The sequence below is a fragment of the Populus trichocarpa genome, chromosome 18, assembly GCF_000002775.5.
Source record: "Populus trichocarpa isolate Nisqually-1 chromosome 18, P.trichocarpa_v4.1, whole genome shotgun sequence".
Taxonomy (NCBI): domain Eukaryota; kingdom Viridiplantae; phylum Streptophyta; class Magnoliopsida; order Malpighiales; family Salicaceae; genus Populus; species Populus trichocarpa.
This window is the reverse complement of record NC_037302.2, coordinates 291665-309217: the sequence shown is the minus strand read 5'-3', so window position 1 is coordinate 309217 and position 17553 is coordinate 291665. Positions and strand designations below refer to the sequence as shown.

Sequence of the window (17553 nt, the reverse complement as noted above, 5' to 3'; positions counted from 1 at the left end):
AATTAATAATTAATTTATTTTGTTGACAGATCTCTCAAATGACCAAGGAGTTGAATGCCTACGAGGTTGATCCTAAAGTCAAAGTTGTGATATTGTAGGTAAGAACTGATTAGAAGATTTGCTAGAGTTTTAATCATATATTAGAACAGGTGATTGGACATTAAAGAATGGTTCAACTCTGAGTGAGTCGTTCATCTGTCATTGCCAATGCCATTATTATCCAACTAATATGAGCATTATCTTCAACTCCGTCTTGCAGGGTAATGGAAAGGCTGAAAAAATGGGATGATTAATTAGCGACTAAAATCATTTGCTGCATATAAAACTAAAATCTGTTGCCGGCAAAAAAATCATATATACACATTTCATTGTTGAAACAGCAACTGATTTGTTCCGTTGCTAAAATCCAATGCTAATAGCACTGTTTTTTATAGCGTGTAGGAGGTGATGCTATGACGACATATATTATAGTTGCAGGTGAAAATTATCTTCATGGAAGTTTTGAAGTGAAGGGAGAATTAATGTTTGATCATTTATTAAAATTTATGATCTTCTTGGATGAAGCAGGGCATTGGAGTCATGCTGCAAATTCTTACAAGAAACAACTCATGCTGGACTATGTAGTTGCCGCAAATGGAAAGCCTGCCGCTTGTAAACAAGTTATTTGGCACCATCAATGATATCATAGGAATATAATTCTTCACTCTTGTTAATTTTTTAATCTATGCAATTGGGCCTTGAAGCTTGCACTTATTGATGGAATCGTGATGGGAGCTGGTGCTGGGCTATCCATGCATGGAAGGCTCAGATTGCCACTAAAAACACTGTATGCTTCTGCTACAAATCTTGATTCCTTAACTAGTTTCATATGTGAATCAACTCTTTTGATACATGAACTTGCATATATATATATATAGGTGTTTGCTATTCCTGGACCTTTTGTTGATGATATTGGGCATCATATTTTCTTTCAGGGTTCCCTGGGAATTTTTGTTACTTGGGAGTCGAATTTGATAGTAGCGAGCAAATTTAATTTAATTTAATATATCACTGGATCATATCATAGCATCTCAATTGAAAACCTAATGAGTTTTTTTTTTTTTTTTTTTTTTGTACTGCTTCATCATGGTTCCTAATACCTTTGTATAGGCCACTGATCCAATTCAATCCCAACACCTAAAATTCTCGCCCCAAGAGGAAGAGGATGCTCTTGTATCACTTTGAACTTTTACAATTTATATATTTTGATCTTATATATACCTTCGGAGGTTTGCATCGTTGAAATCTTATTCTCTTGTCATAGGATCTCCATTTAGTGGAAAGTTTAGCTTCTATGCATGTGGAAGCTAATAACAAAGCAATATCATAGAAAATACAAGAATTTTAATAAGTAAAAAGAATTGTAAATATAAATTTACAATTTACAATTTTATTCTTTGAAATTTAAATATATAGTGTTTGCCTCTTCGAAATGTTTACAAGATCTTGGTCATGAAAAACTACAAAACAATATAAAATCTAAAAATATTAAGAAAACTAAAAGAAAATCCAAAATAAAAATAATAAAATTAACCCAAACAATAATTTTTAGGCTTAGTTCTAAAAGATCCATCAATTTAATAAACGACGCAATGGCTTCTCAAAGGAAAAAAATATTTGTAGAATCACATGAAAAAATTTGAATTCGATTTAATAGTCAAATCTCCTATTATTTTAGTTTTAAGAGTTAATATAGTCTCCCAAAACTATATCTTTTCTCTCAACATGTTTAATTCATGGTATTCAAATAGTCTGTTTGAATCAGTATTTTATCCAGTAATATCAAATACTCACATGAACCTTCAGTTTTACAAGGTCGGCTGCATCAGCTTGCTTGAAAATAAACTTTGAATCTAGATATGATAATAATAATAATAAAATATTAGCTTACGTATTTGTATTTTCAGGAAAAGGGAAAAAATACCTCCTTGTGTTGGCCTGGAAAATTAAAGAAAAGATTACTCTCTGTATGTTGGAATTTCTCTGTTTTTCTTTTTGAAAAGAATCATAGTAAAATCTCTTATCTTCTTGTATCTTATAGTAAAGGGAAATGAGATTCTCACCGGACCTTCTCTCTCTCTCTCTTTATTTTTTTTTTATAACCTGAGATGTTCAGGTCAGTTTACTCGCACCACGACTAATTTCTAGATCCACTGAATACCTTGCAAGTCTAGTGAACAATAAGACACCATGAGGGTGACAAGCATGCATAAAAAGAATCGAACCCGAATACAGAGAAAAAAAACAAATCTCTTTTCCCACTAGGCCACAATCTCAAGTGCAAACCTTCTTTCTCTTGATTAATGGAGTGGGTTGAGTTATTTTTTAAATTTCAACTTGGTCATCATGATAAAGGTATATTCATCCAAATACTTGTAATGAAAAAAAAAAAATAATGCTATTTTATTTGGTTTAATTTTTGAGGATTTAGAGTTGTATTTTTTTTTCATATAAAGATAAGATTTATGAATTATTTTTACGATAAATCTCATGTTTTTGCGAGATTGAGAAATATAGTATACTTAACTAATTCTCTAAATTTTTTAATTAAAAAACTAGCATTGAATGCCTGGTAAAATTCAAGTAAATTAATTTTATTAGTTGCGCTTTTCATTATCCAAGACTTAGTAATTGGATAGTGGATTTAGATCTAAAAGATTTTTTTTAAGTTGTTCAATTAAAAAGTCAACTCATAAAAATATCAACTCTTATTCCTATAAAATCGCATATCTAAATAATACTAAGTGATTTAGTTTATTTTTTGTGTAAAAAATAATATTTAAATTCTAAAATAGAATAAAAAAAGTTAAAAAAAAATTTGTCATCACTAACCTATAATTAATAATAATAATAATAATAATTCAGGTAAAACAACGACTCGTCGCCTACTCTAAAAGAAATATCTCCCAGACGACATGCTACTAAAAAACAATTCTCTTTTTGTTCTTCTTTTTTTTTTCCTTATCAACGACACAAATCACTCTCTCTCACGCACACAGAGAGAAAAAATACGTAAACCCTAATTGAATCCCAAATTTCTTCAATTAAAGCCTAAGTGGATCCCAAATTATTCAATCAACGATCGATATGGACTCATCAGCCGCAACAACGCTCAGTTCAGAGCAAACAGAAGCAAACGCCATTAACAAGCGAGCAGAAACGGGAACGGAAGCACTGACAGAGGCAGGACAGCAACAAGGGCAGTCACAATCACAGGATAAGTGGCCGGGATGGCCAGGAGACAATGTGTTTAGGTTAATAGTGCCGGTATCGAAAGTAGGGAGCATAATTGGACGGAAAGGAGAGTTGGTGAAGAAAATGTGTGATGAGACACGTGCTCGGATTCGTATTCTTGAAGGTCCTCTTGGTATTACTGATAGAATTGTAAGTTAAAGCTTGTTTTTTTAGTGTTAAAGCTTGTTTTTTTAGTGTTAAAGTTTGTGTCTTCTGTGCTTTGTTAATATCTTTGTTGAAGTTGGGGGTTTGGATGTTAAAGTTTGTGCCTTTTTGTGGGATTTTGTGTGAAAGAAGGGATTTTTAATTTTTTAATTTATTTTTGGGAACTGAGAAGAATTTGGAGTGTTTTGAGGCACAGGTTGTTGAGTTGAGAGTTTCTGTTGGTCGATTTTCAGTTTTGATTGCAGCATATTAAAATAAGAAGGATGGATCTTGGTGTTGTTTTTTGTTATTTTTTTCTGTTAAATAGGAGTATCTGTTTTATTGTTTGGTATTATAATAACAATATCATGCAATGGGAAATCTGTTATGAATTGTTAGATACATATTCCATGTTCACGAGCTTGAATGAGCTGACCCTAGCCTTAATTTTTATATATATATATATATATATATATTTTTGTTGATTCTAAAACACCCTGAAGGGAGGCTTGGCTAATTCTACTGTGAATGAATGTAAACAAGAATTGAAAATCTCGTAGCTTTAATGTTAGAAGGAAAACCCTAAGAGTAGATGAATTAACTTGTAGAAGGACTCGAGGTTTGGAGTATTGTAGTCAGATTTTTTTAATTTATTGTGTTGAATTTGACATGAAGTTGATCACTTCTGTTGGTGGCTTTTGAGTTTTGAAAAAAAAAGGGACAGGTTTATATTATATTAACAAAAGTTGAGGTTGGTGTTATTTTGAGTGATTTCTTCAATGTAAATGAGTGAGTGTGAAGAAACAAAATCATGAAATGGAAAAGTTGATATGAATCATTAAATATATGGCACATGTTCATGAGCTTGGATGAACACCATTTGAAAGTTCAATTTAACCCAAATAAGAACTCCTTCATGGGTTTTGTTTGCAAGCTGTAGGAAGCTGAACTTAGTCCTAATTGTGTTTACTCGTTGAATGTAAAGGCCCTAGGAGAGACTTGGGCTGATTCGACTACTGTTGGTGAATGGAAGTAAGATGGAAAAGCTCTGGTCTATTTGTAAATAGCCATATTGGATTGAACAGTTTGAATTATTTGTGTTATGATTTTCTTTGTATTGAGTCACAGTTTTACTCCTTCCTGGAACTGTTATGATTAATGTAGATGTTTCTTTTCAGGTTCTGATTTCTGGTAAAGAAGAGCCTGAAGCTCCACTATCTCCTGCAATGGATGCAGTATTGAGAGTGTTCAAGCGTGTGAGCGGTCTATCTCCTGGTGAGGGTGACAACACAGGTTCAGCCGCTGCTGCTGCTGCTGCTGGCTCTGCATTTTGTTCCATAAGGTTACTGGTTGCATCTTCACAGGCAATTAACTTAATTGGGAAGCAAGGATCCATAATCAAATCAATACAGGAAAACACTGGTGTAGTTGTGCGTGTTATGGCAGAAGGTATGCTTCAAACAATCATTTTCCTCTTTATTTAAGCAATTGGATTTGACCAAGTTGCATTTTGTTGAAAACAAAATTGAGCAGAAAGTATAGAGGCAGTGGCGTGCTGTGCTATTTCTATTTCTATTTCAATTTACAGTTTCTATTTCAAACTTTGTGTTCTTTTCCTGTATGTGGTTCCTCAATTTGTGTTACTAACTTTAAGAAAGCTTTTATAACATAACGTTTTTTATAGATGCAAATTCTAAGCAACTGAAGACCAGTTTTCACTAAAAGATTGTAACATGTTATTATTTTGGTTCTCTGGACTCGATTTTCCAAGGCCCTTTGCTCGGATGGACTGGAATTTGACGATGTTTACTTAAGGATTGCTATACTGATAACTCCTCTAGGTGTCACTATTTATCTGATTTTTTCTCCTTTTTTCAATTGGTACAAACTCTGATGCTCTTTTTTTACTCGTAGATGATATACCCACATATGCTACTTCAGATGAGAGAATTGTGGAAATACATGGTGAAGCTATGAAGGTTTTTAAAGCATTAGAAGCAGTAATAGGACATCTAAGGAAGTTTTTGGTTGATCACAGTGTCATTCCTATATTTGAGAAAACTGTAAGTCCAACAATTTAAAGTTGCTGGATTTTGACTATGAGAATCATGAAGTAACCCAAGTTCTTTTGCAGTACAATGCAACAATTTCACTGGAACGCCCTGCAGATGCCTGCGCTGATAATGCTCAGCCCTCGCTGCATTCTGCTCCTGCATTTTCAAGTGGGATTATTTCTGATTATTCCCTATCTTTGAAGCGGGATCCATCAATATATGAACATGAAACACATTTTGAACACAAAATCTCACAACCTGGATTCTCACTTTATGGAGATCCTGGACTTGTTGGGTTACGTTCAACTGGACTTGGCCGTGCTACTGCTCCTATAGTAACTCAGGTTGGTTTAATTATCTATTTGTTCTTATATTATAGTCAAGTATGATTTTGGCTGATTGGTTATAGTTCTTTGTGACGTGCATGCTCATGACAAAAAATCTTGTTTTATCTTTAGCATTTCTGGTTCCTTCACTTAAACTTTTGCAGTTAGGAAAATGACTCCCAAATTCCATGCCTCTTCTGCCATGACATCTTATAATGTGATGTTCTTATCTCCTATTTTTGTTTTGGCACCGTGCCTAAGACTGGAAAACCCTGTTATTTTCCTATGCTTTGGCAGCATGCCTAGGGCTGATTGATTATGGTTCTTCCTGACATGCATGCTCATGTCAAAAAGGCTTATCATCTAAATTAGAACGTTTCTGGTTCCTAAAGATTTGCTAAATGATTCTCAAATTCCATGCCTCTTCTTCCTAAGGCTTACCACCACTTCGAATGTTATGTTTTTTTCTCTGTCTAACTATGCTCTAGCATCATGCCTAAGGCTGAATTTAATTGCCTAGATGGGGGAAACTGTGTGGCTTAACAGTTCTGCTGTCTTCATTTTTTTCTTGGAACAATCTTTAGAGCAAGCATGCTGATCAATCAAAATATCATTTGTTATTTCATGTCTCCATGTTACTTGGGATAGATTGAGAACACTGTTACTATCTTGTTCAGGTGACACAGACAATGCAAGTACCTCTGTCATATGCTGAGGATATCATTGGTGTTGCTGGATCCAATATTGCCTATATTCGTCGTACCAGTGGGGCAATCCTTTCAATACAAGAGAGCAGAGGCTTGCCTGATGAGATCACCGTGGAAATTAAGGGTACCAGTTCTCAGGTTCAGATGGCGCAACAGCTTATACAGGTAGGTGTCTTTAATAGCAAGTTAGTTTTGCTACGTACCAACATTTTTCCTCAACCCCCCCCCCCCCCACCAACCCACCACATGCACACGTATTCATTCACTCGTCTTCCTTGATTATCTGTCTGCATATACATTTGGACCTGGAATTTGCTCATCTCCACATTTTGGGTCTAATTTCCACATTTTTTCCAGCATAAAACTTTGATATTCATACACCATTGACATTCCATTCATGTTCAAATCATAGAAATTTGGTGATTTTAGCACTTAACAGGAAGTATTAAATGATTAATTTTTGTAGTCTCCCTATGACCTGCAGCTAATGTCTTGAATCTTGTTTGCAGGAGTTCATTAGTAATCACAAGGAACCAACGCCAAATATGTATGGGAAGATAGATGTAGGATTGAATGCATATTCACAAATTGCAGAAAGTGGCTACCCTTCATCCTCATTTACATCACATCTAGGAGGGTATGGATCCTCAAGTATAGGAGGGTATGGATCTCCCGGTGCAGGAGGTGCAGGAGGTTACAACAGTTATAGATATTGAATGTGTGCGCACGATACATTCGTTGGATACTTGTTTGAGCAAAATAGTAATTTGAAAACTTGAGCTCTCTATTCACTATTCAGTCATAGCTATTTCATCTTATAAAAAGAAAAAAATGAAATGGATCTATTTTCTTGTTCATGTTTATGCAAAGCTTGAATGATTCCTGAACTGGTTTCACATCGACAATTCTTGACATCAGATAAATGCGAAGCGGTTATTGTTTGGTTGGTTAATTGACAAGATCATTGAGTTGTCAGGGTATTTGGTCTAGTGAATTTGACGAAAAATCCTGATGGAAAGGTTCTTAACCTCTGAAGATCTTAACCACTGGGTTAATTCTCGTTAGAAATGAAATTTAAATCCACAAAGAACCTAAAGAATAATGATGTAATGATCATGCTTTGAAACACAATAAATTAAAGTAGGTCAAAATGTATAACAAGCATGATAGATTGATATACAGAAGCCTAAATTTTTTGTTTTCTTGTTAATACCTTGAAGAATCACAGACCGACAAAAAGATGGTTTCAAGAATGAATTGTGATATTGGGTATTATTGGGTAGACAGCGAATGACAACCAAAGGGACATGACTTGAGCAATTAGGCTATAAGTGTCTGGAAGCAGTAAAGTCCTGCTGGGGACTCGCTGACAGAGCAAAGTAATGGCGAAGATGACACCAGAAAAGCTAGCCCCCTTGGTTTAGGTTGATTTTCTTCTTTTTCTTTATCATGATACAGCAGAGGGGAAAAAAAGAAAAGAGAATGATATGCAGCTTTCATTCTGAAGTAGGATGTTACACAGATAACAATTTAGATAAAAGTGTTCATCTTATTACTATTTTGATTTTACAATCCATGTGTTAAACAATCGCATATATCTTCCAAGTCAGATTTCAGCCAGGCAAAACTCTATTGGGAAACATGTATTTGTATAACTGCAAAATAAGAGTGAGGCCGCAAACAGCTAACGAGAACAGCTAAAAACAAAAAAAAAACCCTACAAAATTGGCTGTCATGACTCATGACTCCCATTAACGATCGAGCATCAACAGCCTAAGAGTTCCAATATGCATCAAAGAGAGAGTGCAATACGTCTATAGACTGCTTGAAAAGTTTGTCCCCCATTCCTAGCAACCTTTTGCCCTTCTTCAGTTGCTGTACACAAGAGTTTCACGGCTGGATCTGCTTGAAGTTCCTCCTCTGTGAGGGCTTCAAACATGGGGTGATTATCCAAACAAGTCTTCATCCACTCTCCAAGTTCTTCCACATCTGTAATCGTATAGATAATTCCACCAACCTCTAGAACATATGCATACTCATCAAGCAAATGTGGACTGATCACTCGTCTACGATGATTCTTCTCTTTGAAATGAGGATCAGGAAACAGGAAAAACATTTTTGTAAGCTGCCCCTTCTCAAAGTAATTGGGAAGGTACTTCATCGAATTGGTGCGCACTACAGAGACATTTTGATATTGACCGGGATTTGTTGTCCTCAATGCTAAAATCCTTTCCTTAACGTACTCTGCCACCTTATCCCTAAGCTCCATCCCAATCATCAAGGTCTCTGGAAAAAGTGTTGAAAGACTAACAAGAAGCCCCCCAAAACCACAACCAATATCAGCAAACTGAACCATTTTGATACAGCCAACTTCACAAGACAAGGAAAAGAATTGAGGGTAATGAAGCGAGAAGTCAACATGACTAGGAGAAATCGGAACAGGGAAATGCGAATCACTCAACGGATTGCTATGCGCTCGTGCTCGATAAAAACGCTTCCTAGGCAAGCCAGTTGACTTACTGATTGTCGGGTTTGCTTCGTTTTCTAACATTTCTGTCTATCTCCACCAACTGCATAAACAATAACAAACAGAATTCTCAACCCCAAATTAAAGAAGCTTGAATTTAATCCACTCTCAATAGGTTCATCGTCATAGTTAAGCATTTTCATTCCTTTGATGAATAAAAACCTAAAAGGAGGTGCCAATCATTAAAAAGCTCACAAATTCCCCAAAATATTAAAACTAAGAACCAAATTAAATCTCAATATCTTACGAATCATAATGTACAAACATCAATCATCATTACTCAAAAAGACATACAAGCAATATAGATGTTTCTGTTCTTTTTTCTTTTTCGTTCCTTTCATTACAGCAACAGAAACAAAGTGGTGTAAGAGAAGAAAAGAAAGAGATGATACCTGAAAGTCACTAAGCTAATGTTGTCTGATTGCTTTCAAAACCTCTTGCAAATCGAATAAACTTAACCAGAAGGATGAGGGAACAAATTCAAATTAGGGTTTCCAGTGTTTGCTTCTTGCAATGGGCTCTAATTGAAAACTAGAGGAAGGTCATTTATTGGCCCATTTATTCTTAGGTATTCTTGAATGGGCTACGATACGTGTTTTGATTTACGGCCCAATTATTTATTAGGCCTATCAAACATCTCAAAGCCCAAACGACAAAATAATTCCTGTTTAAAATGAAGATCACCGGTTGAGGTCATTGTATATATGAAATTAAAATTTTATTTTGTTACATATATTTGACGAGAAAAGGGAAGGAAATTGAAGAATTTCAACAACTTATGGGTATTGGGTGGTCTCTATATACTGAAGGAAAAATAAGAAATTATTAATAACAATTCAAACCATTAATATATATAAGCCACGTGGAATTAATTAATAGCAATGAGGTTATCACCAAGAATTTTTTTTGTAAAGTAAAGCAATTTGCTCAGCTCTCCCAGCTAGCTTGCTGAAAACAAGTACCTATGGCTTCATTCTTGGATAATTCAAGGGAAGGTGCTCAAGCAACCCTAGCTAGCTAGGAGTAGTACTTTAACTCCTTCAGAATTATCCTTACACTATTTCTCACTGCTCCCTGAATCTTGAGACTACAAGATCTACAAGAAACATATGCACTTGGACTCTTACAGCCTGACATGATCTGAGCATACATCTCCTTATCGGATAACTTCTTCAATATTGACATGCAACTACCTTTTTGAATATTTTGCACCCTCCTTGGAAACAAAATTATCTCTCCTTGATTAATTCTTCTCTTGGAACGTAAACACACGCATAGTTATATATTCGTTTATAAAAGTTGCTTAATCACCGTATTTCTTGCATAAACACACCGGAAAAGACGTCACGATGAGATCAATTACCAATATTCTTATATTATTTCGAAGTGTTTGACAAGTAGCATACCAAGGATGAATCTACAACCACATTAGGGTTTTTATTGTTCTAGAGAGTCTTCACGACAAGTCCATATCAACCACTCCACCATTAAATCTACGAATTTGTCTTAAAAAGATACAATTAAACATGTTTGGTAACGATGTTTGATAACGATGATGAAAATAAAAATGTAAAAATAAATATGTTTTTAAAATAATATTAAATTAATCTTTATCGAAACAGAAACGACATAGAAACATGTTATCTCTATCTCGACCGTCATTATTTTTTTTTGTTATAAAACAATAATCAAACATTATTTTACAGTCGGAAACAACCAAATGGTAATGTATAGTTAAACTAATTTCCTCCTTCTTTCCTCCTTCTTTGCTCAAACAAACACGAAATCTTTAATTATAATTCACAATAACAAAATGATTTTGAGTTTGGCATCGAGTGATATTAATTTAGGATGACTCATGTCTTCAAATGAATGTAAGACTCTCTAACGAAAAATCCAATTGTCGGCCAAATAACTAAACAAAGAGTTGGACCCTAATTGCATTCACTTTATATATACAGTGGTTAACCGTTAAATGATCCCAAAAATATTTTATTTCATAGCCCTTTCTTTTTAATAAATCAAATTAAGATGCATATAGTTTTTGCTTATATAAACTACCATTTGTGGAGACTTTCAGTAGCATTTGAAAATAGAGGGGGGGAGTTGTAATAATTAGAAGTGGAAAACAAGTAGCCTTGCAATCTTCAATCTATGCCTAGCTGCTAGGTTGTGATCTTGCCATCTGGTTATACGTACCGACAGAGATCTAACAAAATATACTTCATGTTTGATCTTGATTTACTATATATAATAACAAAATCAAAAGAAATTAACTCCATATGTGAACACAACTCCTTGATCATGGGAAGAAAATATCTAACCTATTGGTGATTGGCTCAACAGAATTCACTCAATCCAGCACGAAATTAGTGAAAATTTATTGATGGGAGGAGTATGCACTAGTAGTATTATTTTCCAAGTAGGTCTACAATATAACTTCATGCTAATTAACATGTCAAGTTAATCATATCTCCCTTGAAAAATGGATTGCTAGGATAATGACTAATGCAAAACCGGCCATGCATGCATAGGAGGTGCCAATCCTTAAGCTTCTCTCGTGTCTTTCTATGGTGTAGCTAGGTTGCCTTTTATCGTTGTATTTTCACAATGCTGAACAATTTGAGGATCAATCATCAAGCATAGGCACCATTCAATCATGCATTCTCCTCTTGATCTCCTAATTAGTTCATGAAAAGCTGATTGTTTGTGAGGATTAGGTGGTTCGGCAGCAAGATTGATCAAGACCTTATTGAAATTATATAGTTGAAGTACAGAGTAAGTAAACAAAAGATCGTGATAGGTGTCTGCTGCTAAGATAGATCAATTTCCATAAGACAAAGAGCTCAATAATTCAAAGTTAATCAAGCCCTCTCAATCTTTCCAAAATCATAACTAACCCACCTTTATAATCAGTGAATTACAAAAATAATATATATTATCATAACAAGTCTCCGACAAGCTACACAATAACTCGTAATTAAGGTGAATGAATTGCTTAGGGACTCAATTAGTTATTTAACCTACTTTGTTAGAAAATCTGACAAATTAATGTCATCGACATAGATATGAGGTGCAAGAGTATATTAATCTGATTAAAACTATGAATTTGTTTTTCTTGATTATGAGCTGAAGACTTTATTTAAAGAGAAATTAAGGATTTTAGTACCACTTCTAACACGTGTATGTTGATGAAAAGAACAGGAAACCAATATATTCCGTCTGAGGAAGGCCAGGCAGTAGCATCTAGATCATTAATTGACAAATAAAGCATGACTGAAAGTAAATATATATGCAGTCATGTATATTTGATTAAAATAAAGTGTAGATATATAAGATTCAAAATAGTCTGCAACTAGCAAACTTCGCAGGAATTTTCCTGCCTATGTAAGAGGTAATGTTGAGAAAGGTTTTAGTTTCTATATTTTCTAGTTTTGATTCATCGCGACTCATGCCTTGGGTACGAGCCGGATTTCATTACTATGACTGAGATACCCAAAAGAAAATTGAGCATTAATCTTTCAGCTTTCTTTCTTTTATTATGTATAAACTGGAGATGCCTAGGGTTTTTTTTTAATTATTTATTATTATTTGATGAATGAAGTGCCTGGTGTGAATTTATGGTCGTACAAGAAAGTACCAAAACGAAGACCTTCCATACAAAGAAGCATTTTCATGAAGAAAGTACAAAAGCGTAGTAGTGCTCAAGCTAGTCATTTTCTCTCTTTGGCTTCCAAGATTTCCCATCACTTCTCATATTTTCTTTCCCTCGAATTCAAGGGCATCATGTTTTTAAATCATGGGCTATAGATATGGTTTCTGCCTTGGCTAGCTATGCCAGCTAGTCGTTCTCTCTTTTACCTATCATGGGAGAAATGCAAATATTGACTGAAATATAGGAATTTGGTGTGCCTTCTTTTACCCTTCATGAAACACAATGCTACAAATCTATGGAGATGCAAACCCTAAGCTAATGGACTAAGCTGAAATGAAACCCTAGCTAACATAGACTAATAAATTAATGAAATGCACAAATTAGGAGGAGCCGGCGCCTGTGTTCTTTTTTTTTTACTCTTTCTACCTCTTACTGTTCAATACCATTGGAACCAAGACTGGGGCTTGCTGATGTGGAAGAAACCTATTGGTTATTAGGCATATGGATTCAAGTAAGGGCCCCACGACCACGTGGCTTGTTGGGATGTTGTTTTTGCCCCAGTGGAAATGGGGGTTTACGTGCATCAGTGGACAATATAGTGATTGCAACTTCGTCCTACTTGCATGTCCAAATCTTCATATTAAACTATACTATATTTGTATTTTTATAATGAAAAATTATTCAAATTAACACCGATAAATGTAGGGTAGAGGTATAGCCAACCAATCGATGCGGTTGTTGGTCTATAAAAACCCTTACATATTTGAAAAATATAGATTTAAATTATGATCTAATTATAAATTTTTGTTTTCAAATAATGAAACATATTTTTATAGATTTATTATATTTATCACTCTACATTTATTGCTATTAATTTGTTACGGCATGGTATTATTTTAGGTCATGTTGTTTTAATTAAGTTGCATAACATATTGGCAGCTAAATATAATATAATATATAGTATCTCAAACAAGGATTTCTTCTATGACTTTCCATCTTATTAAAATCATTCCTATACCACCTTGTATGTGAAGACCCATAGTAGTTGAGAGCTTCATAGACACACACCTTCATATCTTTTCTTGATTTCAGAGCTTAAATTCCCAGCTGATTTCGTGTGCATGGTAAGCAAGAAAAGGTTTAACTTTTGTATACTACAATTTGTTGTCTAGAGTCTCTCAAGTTATCCATATTTTATCAAAAACTAATGATGTTGATCATATGAGAAATATCCAAACCTAGCTAACCGAAGAATCTTGTCTTGTATCCATGCAAGTAAGCTACTAGTTAGCTATCAAAAATTTTGTTCCAAACAAGTTTTTCATTTCTTGGATCATCTTTCCTGTTACTTGGGAAGATATTTGATCCTTTGTACGTAACACATAGGAGCTTAAATGTTTTTTTTTTTTTCAAATTTTATGGTTTTAGGGTTTTGGAAATTTTGATCATTTCATCCATGTCGTTTCGATGTAGTACAGAATCCTATAAGTGATAAAGGGAAGAAACAAATTGGGAAGGAGAAGGACATGGAAGGAGATGCAAAGGAGGAGACTTTGCCACCGGGATTTCGGTTTCACCCGACAGATGAAGAGCTCATAACTTACTATCTTCAAAACAAGATTTCAGATGCAGATTTCTCATGTAGAGCCATCGGTGATGTAGATCTCAACAAGTGCGAACCATGGGATCTTCCAGGTAGTTTTAACTTGAGATCTAGTTGCTAGAGCACTCGTGAAAATCAGCTTGAAATTGGCTTGATCCATCAATTTGTTTTCCAGCTTTTGAGTTTTTAAAAGAAGAAATCAAGCAGCGAACCTTCAAGAAGAAAATGTTTGATTTGTCAAAATCCATACTATATATGTATCCATTCAAACCATGATGGCTTGATGATTTTTTTTCCTTTCCCTCATCACTTATGAGTTAGGGTTTGCAACACGATTTAGGGTTTTCAAATGGCTCATGATACAATTTTGACAAGAGTGTTGACATAAATAACCATATTCAATTTTTTGTTCTACTTTTGGGATCATAGATCTATCTTCTTAATTATACAATAATACATCTCTAGCTCTTCTCTTGTTTCTCTTAATTTCTCACCAAACATAAGCAAATTCCTTAATGTATAATCTTTGAGTAGATCCTTGACTGTTTCAAATTTGTTGGCTCTTAATCAGGAAAAGCAAAAATGGGAGAAAAGGAGTGGTATTTCTTCAGTCTTAGAGATCGAAAATATCCAACTGGTGTGAGAACAAACCGGGCAACAAATACCGGATACTGGAAGACTACCGGAAAAGATAAGGAGATCTTCAACAGTGTCACGTCACAGCTAGTTGGGATGAAGAAGACGTTGGTTTTCTACAGAGGGAGAGCTCCCAGGGGAGAGAAAACCAATTGGGTCATGCATGAATATCGTGTCCACGCTAAAGCTGGCTTTAGAGCTTCCAAGGTATATATCTCTGTGTGTGTGCCTGTTTCTGTTCATTATATTGTGAAGAATATGAAACCCTACATGATATTTATTCATGGAAAATATAGAAATTAATCATACATATTTTTTGAAATTTTTCTCCAAGGAACAATAATCTTTCTCAAAAAGTGCATGAAAAATAGTTGGTTTTGTCTTGTTAACATTTTTACATGTTTTTTACTGGCCATTAATTTTCCAAGGATCTTCTTAGAAATTAATGACTGCTACAGGGCAAGCTGAGCTCTTTCTTCACCTTTTTATTAAGGGAATATATATGATTAAGTATGGTAGAGTTGAAGATAAATCTTGTCTTTAAGATACATATTTTTTGCATAATAATGAAGTTTTTGGCTCTTTTGATTTTCCATTAATTATTCATTTCATAGCTCCAGAGAAATCACCTTGTAAACGAAATAGATTCTAGCTGGTTACTAGCTGTTACTCTGTTAGTGAACAAAGCAATACAAGATATTAAGATATGAACACTCATTTGTGATTTAAATTTTGGAAAGAATTTAAACTCGGTTATTATATGTTTAAATTAAGTTTAATTAATTATGGATCACAATTTGACATTACCTGATGGATACTAACTTACTCAAATGAGTTGAATGAAAAAATAAATAAATAATTACTTCATCCAAATAATGAATATTGTTGAGTTTTATGCAAAACCCGACCCCAAAATATATACATTAGCGCGTGCATATATATAATATGTTTTTGTTTTATATTGAATAATAAATAGTACTTGGATAATAGATAATTGGATATCATAAATTCAATAAATATGGTGTAGATATTAAAAAAAATATTATCTAATAAATAATAAATATAGTATAAATATAGAAGAATTTCAATTGAGTATAACAAATATACTCTCTTAAATCTAACAGCCTCAGTTCTAAATAATAATAATAATTTAAGTATGTAGAAAAGTAGTTTTAATAGCTTCAATTATCAATAATAATTTTTTTGAAAATAAAAAATTATTCTCAAACCAATTTTCATATCAACTGAGAGTCGTCGAATAATCTTAAATCCCTAAATTTTGATATATTTTGAAAAAATTAAGAAATATGTTAACCCTAGTTAATTTAACATGTGAAATGAAAGAAAAGAAGATATACCTTCTTAATCATCAAGTCAACTTCTTAGAGTAAAGAAAAAATCAAGTCAACTCCTTAGAGTAAAGGAAAAAAAATACTAATTCCATAAGGTGGCATTTAATAATCCAAAGGATATTTTTTTTAACAGCAAAGTAAAGGATGGGTGATTTGATTTAAATTTTAGATAATTAGTCTCTATGCTTCTTATATTGAAGGAAAAATTCCATAAGGTGCACAAAATCTACTATTTGAACATTTCTATAGAAAAAAAAAACCTTTAATTTGAACAAAAAGAAAAACTAAAAAAACAATTAAGATATATTGTCCTCTTCGATTTGATCAGGAGTCAAAAGATGTATCACATCTTGTCACTATAGCTAGGACAGAAATTAATATCAGAAAGCAAAAGGAAAATATTTTCATTTATTGTTCCCAAAATATATATTATTAGCATATATACCTATACATGCTGTATGTGGATCCAGCAGGATGAATGGGTGGTTTGCCGCATCTTCCAAAAGAGTGCAGGAGCCAAGAAATATCCCTCAAACCAATCAAGAGCAGGAAATCCCTTATACAACCTCGAAATAGGACCAAGTGTTATGCCTTCACAGATGATGCAAGCTGCAGACAACTTCCAGCTCCCCATTGGAAGAAACTACATGATGAGTAATGCAGAACTTCAGGCAGAGCTTGCAAGGGTTTTCAGGGCTGGTGGTTCAACTGGTATTAATCTACCAATGCAATCCCCATTGAATAATTCTTACTCCGTTGGAGGAGGAGCAGGAGGATGCTTTACTGTATCAGGGTTGAACTTGAATCTTGGAGGGGCTACATCACAACCGGTTCTGCGACCAATGCCACCTCCGGTTATGAATCAACACGATGTGACACCCTCCATGATGACTAGTACTAGTTCTTATGCCGTAGAGCAGGCCGCTTATGGTGCAGAAATGAACAATGCAAATGGGCCTAGCAACAGATTCATGGGCATGCAACAGTGCATGGATTTGGAGAACTACTGGCCTGCATATTGAGATCAGATAGAGAGAGAGTATTCAGATGATCATATGCAAATTCGACAAGTTTGTTAAGTAGCTAGTATGCAATAGATTAAGGCTTAAGCATGTTTCAGTTCCCAATATTTATGTTCATTGTCTAAGCACGGGTATTAAGAAGACAAAAATGCCCAGCAACTTGGAGTCGTGATATTTTGCTATTTTTACGTAGGAATTGAACTCGCTGTAATGCATCTTCGTTTTCTATATATCCCCGTTTTGAGTTTTTTAAA

At 34.2% G+C, this 17553-nt stretch overlaps 3 protein-coding genes across 8 annotated transcripts; 2 read left to right on the top strand and 1 right to left on the bottom strand.

The window, feature by feature from the left end:
* The first annotated feature begins 2981 nt into the window (after positions 1-2981).
* On the top strand, positions 2982-7361 carry LOC18107551 (RNA-binding KH domain-containing protein PEPPER). The gene is made up of 6 exons (XM_024590521.2): positions 2982-3423; positions 4596-4866; positions 5332-5480; positions 5552-5815; positions 6475-6669; positions 7014-7361. The coding sequence occupies exons 1-6, from the start codon at positions 3127-3129 to the stop codon at positions 7218-7220; spliced, it is 1383 nt and encodes a 460-aa protein (XP_024446289.1). The 5' UTR covers positions 2982-3126; the 3' UTR covers positions 7221-7361.
* A 672-nt stretch (positions 7362-8033) lies between these two features.
* LOC18107553 (tRNA (guanine-N(7)-)-methyltransferase) lies at positions 8034-9581 on the bottom strand. Its single transcript, XM_006371753.3, has 2 exons — positions 9424-9581; positions 8034-9074 (listed from the first exon to the last, which is right to left on the bottom strand). The coding sequence occupies exon 2, from the start codon at positions 9053-9055 to the stop codon at positions 8297-8299; it is 759 nt and encodes a 252-aa protein (XP_006371815.1). The 5' UTR covers positions 9056-9074; positions 9424-9581; the 3' UTR covers positions 8034-8296.
* A 4081-nt stretch (positions 9582-13662) lies between these two features.
* Positions 13663-17553, top strand: LOC18107554 (NAC domain-containing protein 92). 6 transcript variants are annotated; one of them, XM_024590016.2, is made up of 4 exons: positions 13663-13810; positions 14165-14381; positions 14861-15132; positions 16748-17553. In XM_024590016.2, the coding sequence occupies exons 1-4, from the start codon at positions 13808-13810 to the stop codon at positions 17297-17299; spliced, it is 1044 nt and encodes a 347-aa protein (XP_024445784.1). In that variant the 5' UTR covers positions 13663-13807; the 3' UTR covers positions 17300-17553. The 6 variants fall into 6 exon arrangements, with proteins under 6 accessions (XP_024445784.1, XP_024445787.1, XP_024445785.1 ...); XM_024590019.2 differs by having other exon boundaries at positions 13671-13810; positions 14160-14381; XM_024590017.1 differs by lacking the exon at positions 13663-13810 and adding an exon at positions 13818-13961 and having other exon boundaries at positions 16751-17553.